This window comes from Mauremys reevesii, linkage group 8, assembly GCF_016161935.1.
Source record: "Mauremys reevesii isolate NIE-2019 linkage group 8, ASM1616193v1, whole genome shotgun sequence".
NCBI lineage: Eukaryota > Metazoa > Chordata > Testudines > Geoemydidae > Mauremys > Mauremys reevesii.
In genome coordinates, this window is record NC_052630.1 from 43,769,167 (window position 1) to 43,778,493 (window position 9,327).

General features: G+C 52.2%; 1 protein-coding gene across 17 annotated transcripts in view; it reads left to right on the forward strand.

Moving 5' to 3' along the window:
• The window catches only part of LOC120370264 (myomegalin-like), a 163,678-nt gene extending 154,658 nt beyond the window's left edge, over positions 1–9,020 (forward strand). For 6 of the 17 annotated variants that reach the window (XM_039484673.1, XM_039484677.1, XM_039484679.1 and 3 more), the window contains 5 exons: positions 134–277; positions 724–862; positions 2,633–2,679; positions 3,134–3,194; positions 7,824–9,018. In XM_039484673.1, coding sequence (XP_039340607.1) covers positions 134–277; positions 724–862; positions 2,633–2,679; positions 3,134–3,194; positions 7,824–7,966 — 534 coding nt within the window. In that variant the 3' untranslated portion in view covers positions 7,967–9,018. Of the gene's footprint in view, positions 1–133; positions 278–723; positions 863–2,632; positions 2,680–3,133; positions 3,195–7,823 lie in introns of all 17 variants that reach the window. The other 11 variants (XM_039484680.1, XM_039484685.1, XM_039484688.1 and 8 more) reach the window with 6 other exon arrangements.
• Positions 9,021–9,327: the final 307 nt, after the last annotated feature.

Sequence of the window (9,327 nt, forward strand, 5' to 3'; positions counted from 1 at the left end):
GGGCTATCAGGAACCTGGGCCATTGTGCTGGGCAGTGCCCTCCCGTGAAAGCCAGGCGCGTTGGAGCTCTGAGTTTGCTGTGACCACTGAGCCGAAGGGCAGCATCTGCAACAAGTCTTCTCTTCTCTGCCAGGCCCTGGACTGGGGCAGCATCCAGCAGCTCCTGAGCGCCGCGAGTGCCCTGCATCAGCTCCTGGAGCAGTGCGCCTCCCTGCTCACCACCTTCTGGAGAGGAGCCCTGCCAGCGGCCCCCAGCCCAGCCCAGCACCAGACTGCGGTGAGTGGCACCCTCCCGGCACTCCTCACAGATCATGCCAATGTCGCTCCCATGGTCGCCCAGGCAGCCCCCAAGAGTCAGGGGCTCCCACGGACGGGAGGGCAGGGCTCATCCAGGCATCTTGTGAGCCGATGGGGATTAAGAGCCTGTCTGGGTGACGGGGCAGTCCTGGGTGCAGGGAGCCCTCCGCTGGGTGCTCCTGTGGGAAGGCTGGACGGTGTTTCTCCTCGCCCAGGTGGTACCATCCCAATCACACATCAGACAGGGCGTAGGGCCTGCTGCTGCCAGCAGCTAGGGGACTGCTCCATCCATGCAGTACGGGAGGCTTGCGCATTGTGGGTGTGCGGGAGCAAGGTGCTAGCCCCCGCTCCCTACGCATGGCCCCTACAGTGGGGTCTGTCCTCCAGCAGAGGCTGCGGTAGTTCACAGTAACCCACCTTGTTCAGGAGCAGGCAATGAAGGACGAGCTCCTGGCACTCAGGGCCAGGTTAGCTGAGCAGGAGAATCTGCTCCAAAGGGCAGCTGAGCGTCTGCAGGACACCTGCCGCCTGAAGGACAACATGGAGCACTTCATCGTCAGCCACTGTAAGTGCCCCAGTGTGGCGGGAGGTGGGCATATGTGACGATGCGGTTCTGGCAGGACCCAACTGAGAGTGCCAATTCAGGACCAATTGCTTAAACAGGGCAGTTACAGCCCAAGGCTGGGGGTTTTCCACCTCTGAGGAAAACCAAACCAGCCAGACAAAGAGGACTTTGGTTTCACCCCACTGGCTAACCACAAGTCACACAAGCAATTTCCTTAGACTCTCCCAGTATCCTCACCAGTGCCACTTGTCCTGGGGATGAATGGTTATGAAAACCAACACTCCAATAAAAGAAAACGGTTCTCTCGATTCCAAAGAATCAAGCCCCAGACCCAGGTCAATATACAAATCAGATCTTACCCACAAATCACACTGTTGCCAATCCTTTAGAATCTAAAATCTAAAGGTTTATTCATAAAGGGAAAAAGAGATGAGAGCTAGAATTGGTTATATGGAATCAATCACATACAGTAATGGCAAAGTTCTTAGTTCAGGCTTGTAGCAGTGATGGAGTAAACTGCAGGTTCAAATCAAGTCTCTGGAGTACATCCCCCACTGGGATGGGTCCTCAGTCCTTGTTCAGAGCTTCAGTTTGTAGCAAAGTCCCTCCAGAGGTAAGAAGCAGGACTGAAGACAAGATGGAGATGAGGCATCAGCCTTTTATAGTATTTTCCAGGTGTAAGAACACCTCTTTGTTCTTACTGTGGAAAATTACAGCAAAATGGAGTCTGGAGTCACATGGGCAAGTTCCTACATACTTTGCTGAGCTACAAGGCGTATCTGCCTTCTCTCAATGGGTCAATTGTGTAGCTGATGGTCCTTAATGGGCCATCAAGCAGGCTAGGCAGAGCTAACACCAACTTGTCTGTGGTGTTTCCCAGAAGCACAGCACAACTTTGAAATACAGACAGTATAGAGCCAATACTCATAACTTCAACTACAAAATGATACATACATATAGACAGCATAATCATAACCAGCAACCCATAACCTGGTCTTAGACACCTTATATGACCCCCTTTTACAAAAGATTTGGTGCCACTACAGGACCTTGGTTGCAACCATGTTCTATATGGTCCCAGAATATATCAATAACATCACAGCATAGCCATGGCAATGGTGGGCACAGAGTGTGTCCCCACTCCCCTTGCCACCCATCATTACACAGCAGCACCTGCTACCGATAGGGCTCAGAACTTGGCTCCCCATGGAGTCTGCGACTGGGGGGCTGGGAACATCCTGCCTTCACCCAGCTGTCTGGCATAGGTCAGTCATACCAGGCTGGCATCCCCATGCTGTGGCAGGGGCCATGGCTCCACTGCCATCCAAATATAATGAACAGGCCCTGCAGAGTGGCCCCACCAGTGCCTGGTAGCCAGCTGCCCCCATCCTCCCTCTCCCCCCCCCCCCCCGCCTGCTCTGATCATCATCAGGCATAGCCAGCTTCGAGGGCTATGCCCACTGGCCAGCTCTGAGCAGGGCAAGGCCTGGCATTGCTGGGGTCCTGTCTGTGCTGGATCCCTGGCCATAAGGCTGGAGTAGGGGGGCACAGTAAGTAGACAGGCCTAGCATGGGCCGGGCCTGGCTATGCTGCTCTCTGCTCACGTAGCTGGAGCCAGCTGGAGTTTGCTGCTCTGGGGGATCCTGCAATGACCCTGCCCCCACCCCCTGCAGTTTGGTTTGTGGGGAGTGACACCAATTCTGATACCCCCTCCCTGGGGTCAGGAGGGAGCTGTGCCCACTCTGATCCCCTCCCCCGCCTCTGTTGCAGTGACCCAAACTCATGCCGTGCTGAGGAAAGCAAGGACAAACCTGGAGGTGAGTTAGGACCAGGACTCGGCAGGGAGCCCCCCCGCTCCTCACGGGAGGAGCAACACCAAGGCAAGGCAGAGGGAGGCTGAGGCTGGCAGGGGGGTTCCTGACTGTGGGGGAAGGGTCCTAGCTCTGAGCTGACTCTGGGGAGGGCAATAGGGCTGAGCTCAGGCTGAGGGGGAGGAGGGAGGGAGAAGGGAGCAGAACCAATGGGGGGGAATGAGAGCTCTCTCTCTGGTGGGGATGGAGAGTCGGGGTGGGGTGTAGACCAAAGGGGTGGAGCCTGAGGGGGGTGCAGGGGCTCTGCCTTTCTGTACCATCCTTTCCCCCTACCCATGCAGTGGGTCCTTCCCCCTACCCCATCTCCAGGTGGGTTCGCTCTCTTGCCCTGTCCCTTGGGCGGGGTGTCTCATCCCATCCCTCGGGGGGTCTCTCACTCCATTTCTCTCTTTCTCCTGAGTCTCTCCAGAAGAGCAAGCCCCAGGGCTCCTCTGTCAAATCTCCTCCCTCCATCGGCGCAGGTAATTGCCCAGGCTAGTGCCCCTGTGAGCAACAGGGCTGCTCTGCAGAGTGCCACAGGGGCCTGTCCCCCTTGCATGGCACGCGGGCAGGGAGCAGGGTCTGGCAGGTGCCATCCAGGGCTGTGGGGTGGGCAGGGCTGAGGCTGTGGAGCGAGAAGCACTGTCAGCGCAGTGCTGAACTGCCCTGGCTGGGCAGAGCCCAGTGTTTTCCGCAGGAATTGAAATTTTGTGTGTGTGTGTGGGGGGGTGTTTGAATTTATGGGGCGGGGAGGTGTTTCAGGGCCGATGATGGGTGAGACCATGAGGGCGAAGGTGGGCTGTATGGCACCATAGTAAAAACTGAAAAATGTTTTATGACCATTTTATTAAACTCATGTTTTTTAAATCATCACACAAATTAAAGTTGGCTACTCAAGCCTTCTATGAAGCACAATATCTACATCCTTCTTGGTTTCTTGTTATAATTTTGCACAACTCTGTTAACGAACTTCTTGAATGCAACGCATTCATCTTTGGTGGCTTCTCATGTGTCCGGTACTTCCATTCCTTCAACTGATATGTTCATTAATTCATTCACATGAACAGTTGCAGAAGACGACTTTCTTTCAGAACACAAAATTCTATTCAATGATGAAAAAGAACCCTCAACTGTAGCTGTTGTAACTGGTAGTAGCAAGAGATGAATTCCTAGTTCTTTCATCCCAGGAAATATAGCATAAAGATCAGGTCGAGTTACTAGTTATGACAAAAAAGAAGTTGAAGTCAAATCTTCATTCATTCTTTGTATGATATTCCACTCTGTGTTCAAATTCTCTATTCTGTCCCTGAGCACATGGCAGCCCAATTGCTGATAGTGCCTCACTCCACTCAACTGTCGGTGTTTTATAGGACAGGGATCTGTAAAAGCTACGTAGAGGGTGAGTAGAATCTAGAAGTCACTGTTGTAGATTTTTAAGAATCAAGTCTGTACTTTTTCAGTTGTCTTAACAAACACTTCTTGTCCTCTTCACTTAAGGATTAAATATAAATGTCTTCATTAGTTAACTTCTGGACTGAAGTCTTTGCTTCTACTAGTACTTTTTCAGTTGATAGCTCTCTGATTGGTCCAAATGTAGCTTCTATTGCTGGACAAAGATCTATTACTGTTGTAGCAGATGCCTGGATGGCATTGTTTAATGACCCAAGTGGTTTCAACAGTAGACTTACAAGAAAGAGACTGGCAATAGTCTTCTCTGAACGTAGTAGCAAAAGTAATCCACCAGCCTCACTACTTAGATCCATCCCATTTTGGTAGATACTTTCCAAAGCCAGTAATAACAGCTGGAGTAATTTTAAGACAACAGCCAAGGATCGCTCATGAGAAAGCCAGAGGGTCTAATTTGAACTTCAGTCCCAGTGTATCTTCTATATTTTCCAAGATATTCAGACTTTTTGGACTCTTGCTGAAAAAAGAATATAATGAAGACATTCAATGTAAAGCTTTTTTTTAATGTCTTTTGAAGAGTCTGGAGCTTGTACTCACGCTAGTTGGAGTAGATGGCCTCTGCAGTGTGTATAGGAGAGATTAGGGTTAAACTTTTCTCTGAGCAAAGCTTGTACTCCACAATGTCTTCCAGAGAAGTTTGTGCATCTGATGGAGCTGCAAGCAGCCATCTGTTTGGAGTCCAATTGACAAGCATTTAACTCTTCTAAGATGTGGGTTGTCACAGATGCAGCCGATGGGTCTTCTAAAACTTGAACATCTAGAAATGCATCTACTGGCCTACCACTGATATCAAGATGACGTACACAATGACTTAATACTTGATGCCCATTTGCATCATCAGCCATGTATGCAATTTTTTGGAATGTGGTGAGAGAGGAGTTCTTCACTTTTTCAACTGTTGAGTCTTTCACAGTTGCACCACATGCTTCTAGCCAGTCAGTTCAGTTTCTTGCAGAAAGATAGTGAGTATTTGCTGGTCTTGTTTAGAACCAGTGTTCAACTTCAGGATGAACAAGTGACAATGCACTTAACATTGGACTCCAGTTTGTAGTGTGTGGTATCTCTTGCTTAAATAGAAAGTATGATGCCACAGCCATGTTTGTTCGCATGAACTGTGTTGTGTCTCCAGCATTCTTAACAGCCTCATTAACACTCACTGGTGTTGTCCTTGGTCAGTGGAGACTCAGAGTTCAGAGGTGCTTTCACATGAGTTCACCTCCCAGGTTGGGGGCAAGAAGGCACCTTGCTCGTTCCTCCAGCTGCTCACTATTTGCTCTGGCCACTGTTGCTCGTTATGCCACCGTTCACTCTATCACTCTGTTGCCAATGGCCCTGCATCGTCACCTTCTGCTGCCACCTGCCACTGTGACCTCTGCTTGTTGCTCTCTTGAGGTTCCACCCAGCTCTCAGTGGGGGAACCTCGCTGCTAGTGCAGGCTGGGCTGTCTTTTCCACAGAAACACTGTCCTACAGCAGGTCTAAGCAATTAGATCTGCTTATCAGTGATTTCAGCTCTAGTGGTCACTTAACAAACCAAAAGACTCTCTATGGAACCTCTATCTTTAAACAGGGGAGAGGGGGAGGTCAAATACTACATGTGACTCAGGCAGACCATCAAGCAAAACACCTGTCCCCACCCTCTCTCGATGCCCTCAATCAGCACAGGCTAAGTACAGTCCTACTGCCCTTTACTCATACAATAAAAATAACATTTCATTACCACCCCCTTCCGCATTCAAGTGATTTGTAACCCACCCCAGCCAAAATCTATCACATGGGCAACACAGCTCTGTTTGCTGGCTACCTAGGTAGAGTAGGTATGAATGTAAAACCATTCTTGTCCTGAAGCCTTTCCCCCAGCCCCCAGCTCATCACTAGCTCATCACATCAGGGAGAGCTCATTTAGACTTTGCTTACAAATCATAATTTGAAATTATTAGGTTGGCCAACATCACCGAAATGAATGCACTGACACTGTCATAAAAACAACAGCTGTAGTCTATGTTCATACTTCTCAAATCTATTCTTTTTCAGATACACGTATTTTATCATACACTGTATATGCTTTTAAAGTATTAATGTTTCAATTCAAATGTCCAAACAATCACTAAATTGGCAACACTGCATGTAACTAGTTCACAAAACTGGGGGGAGGGAACTGGCAGAGCCTCTGTCCTTGCCCAGCTCCAAGGGCGGGGATGCCTGCAGCCCCAGGCCAGCTCTGCCATGGGCAGGGCCCAGAGCCTAGCAGCTGCTGGAAGCTCTAGAGGAAGCCCTGTTCTCCTGGCAGCCCCCGCTGGTGGAGATGTCTCTTTGGGCTGGGGAGGGGCTGGATTGAGGTGACAAGTGGGCAGGGGCTGTTAGGGCTTCCCCTCGCCCTCCGTTGGTTCTTCTCATGCAGACAGAAAGCAGAAGGCCAGAGTCCAAAGTGCAGGCAATGTGATGTTTATTGGGGTTACCCAGCAAGCATACCCACAGCTGTGTACACCCGTAAGGCTTTTTCCTTGTGCCCCCTCCCATAGCAGGCTTAATTATACCTGTAGTGCGCACCCCTGTTTCCCCCCCCCCCCCCTTACAATATATCATCATGTTCCATTTTGGAGAGTTGAGTCTGGGGGCTTCAGTACCGCCTCTTGGGTAGGGAGTGAGGTGGTGCTCTGGCCAGGGTCACCATTTCTTTGGGGTCTAGTGTTTCTTACACCTTCCTACCCCACCCCCTCCTCCCGACGGGTTGGTTGACCTTAGCTTGGGAGAGGAGCAGGCTGCCTTCAGTTGTACGCTCCTATATTAAACTCTCACCAACACTTTACTTCTAGTCCTTATCTTTGCTCATTATGCTATAAACGCCATCTGGCTGTGGGCAGAGGCAACACACAGTGGCTTTGTTCACATATGTTAGTAAGGATATAAGAGTAACAGTCAAAAAGAACCCAAAATTCCTTCTCAGGCACATATACAGGCCTGAATGCTATACTGCCATCACTGACAGGGATGTGTGTGGCCTGGCTTGGCATGACGCACGGAGCCCCTACTGCCCACCGCAAGCCTCTGATTGTGGAGCTCCTAGTGGGAAGGGTCCTGCCCCTCTTGTGTGCGGGCTGTGTCTGGGGGTGGGCACCCCTGCCTCATATATGCATCCATGTTCCTGCAGGGAACTGGGGGGGAGGGGCTTCTGCCTGCTGGGCAAATAGCTGGGTGGCTGGCCAGGGAATTGGAGGCAGCTCAGCCTGATGCTGGTGCTGCTGCTCCTCTGTGGCCGCCAGGTGCAGAGCTGCCCGCTGTCCCAAAATGGCAGCACTTGCAAGGCTGTGGGGAGTGCTGGCTGCAGCAGGGTGAGTGGCTGGATGAAGGGGAGAGCTGGCAGGGCATTAACGGCTGGGGGCTGCTTGGGGAAGCACAGTCAGCCTGCAGGAGTGTCCCAGGTACTGCTCTGGAGGGTCCCCTTGTCCCTGCCCTCCATCCAGTCTGGTGCCCCTTCCTCTTGTGCCTATGATGCTGCAGCAGGCCCAGTGCTGCCAGCTGCTACAGTGGTGCTGGTTTGCCATGCCAGCCTTTCTGGGCTCCCAGTCCCCAGTGGCATGAGGGTGGGGGAGGGGGGTTAGTGACTGCTCCTCATCCTCAGCTTGGCTTGTGCTTTCTTTCCAGGGGAAATCTCAGTGGGCTTGTCCCAGCACCCGAGCCATGTGATCCCGGCCCAGCAGGAGCACAGAAGGAAGAGGAGCCGCCCAGACACCCTAAAATGGCAGGACCAGAGCTGGCCCTGCTTTGTCCACTTTCCCAGCTCCTGAGCACCAAGCCTGGCTGAAACAGCTCCTGGGCAGGGCTCAGCAAGAACTGCTGTGCCCCCACAGCGAGCCTGTGCTGGGTGCGTGGCTCTGGCGCTGAACCCCTCTGCATGGAAGCTAGCCGTAGACTGCATTAGGCTTGGCCCCTGGGCTAGCACCAGCCTTCTCTGGTACTACACTGCCAGGGAGCCATGCTCGTTTGATTAATCACCCTTAAACTGCTAGGAACTGTAGCCAGGGTAACTGGTGAAGCTGCTTTCCCAGTGATCTCACCATCCCCTAGCATGGCCCATCATCCTGCTGCCACGCTCTCTGCTGTGGAACCTTACAGCCATGCATGTGCGTTAGACCGGTACTCTGCCACCGCCCGTGCCAGGGAGATAGGGCAGGTGGCCTCCAGCCAGCTGCTGAGTCCATGCAAGCGGCAGACTGTGCAGTGGCCTGCAGCATCTTGCTTGTGAGCTGGTTTCCTCCCGCACAGGGTTATTAATGCAGCTGTAACGTAGGGGTGGTAGGCTCTATGCACCCTGCTCTGGGAAAAACGAGCCCTGGAGAGCAGCACTTGTTTCTGCTGCTTGCCAATACAGCATGGCTTTGCCTGCAAGTCCTTCATGCTGGAACCAGTGCATTGCAGGGAGGTCAGGCAACTTTCACCCTTCTCTGCTGGGACCTTCACCCATTTGTTTGGTGATAAGCAATTTCTGAGGCAACATGACCAAAGTGTCAAATCCCTGTAAGCCAGAGCTGAACTGTTGCTGCCCCCTAGGGGCACTGATGGGAGACACACTCAGCTTAGGCCTGCTTTGGGGGGAAACCATTTGTACTCCTGTGTTTTTGCGGATACAGACTAACACGGCTGCTACTCTGAAACCTGTCATTTGTAAAGTGGCATTGGAAAGGCCCTCAGCTTGGCCAGCCTTGACGGGGGTGAGGCTCTGCTGTAGGCTATGTATATAGTGACTGAGTGTAACCCAGGGGGGAGTGGTGGGGCCCTGGACTAAGGCAGGCCTCCCATGGGGCCAACGTGGCTCTAACGTTGGGAAGAAATGAAGTTGTAAGAAATGCAGGACTCCCTCCTGGAGGGGGTCCCCAATAAACTTTTTTTGCCTATTGGCTACTGTAGTCCTTTGCCTCCAAGGACCTTAATAGTGGCAGGTCAGCACTGCTGGCCTCCCCGCATCCCAGCTTCCCTTCCACTAGGACCCAGGCTGCTCCCACAGCTCTGACAGTGCAGGCTGCTGAGAGGCAGGCAGCCTCACCAAGCCATTCCCATGGGGAGGGGGTGCACTACCCTCACTGTAACAAGGACACCAGTGGGAAGAGCTGGCTGGCTGGCTTTCCCCTGCAGTGACCTGCCCTCCCAT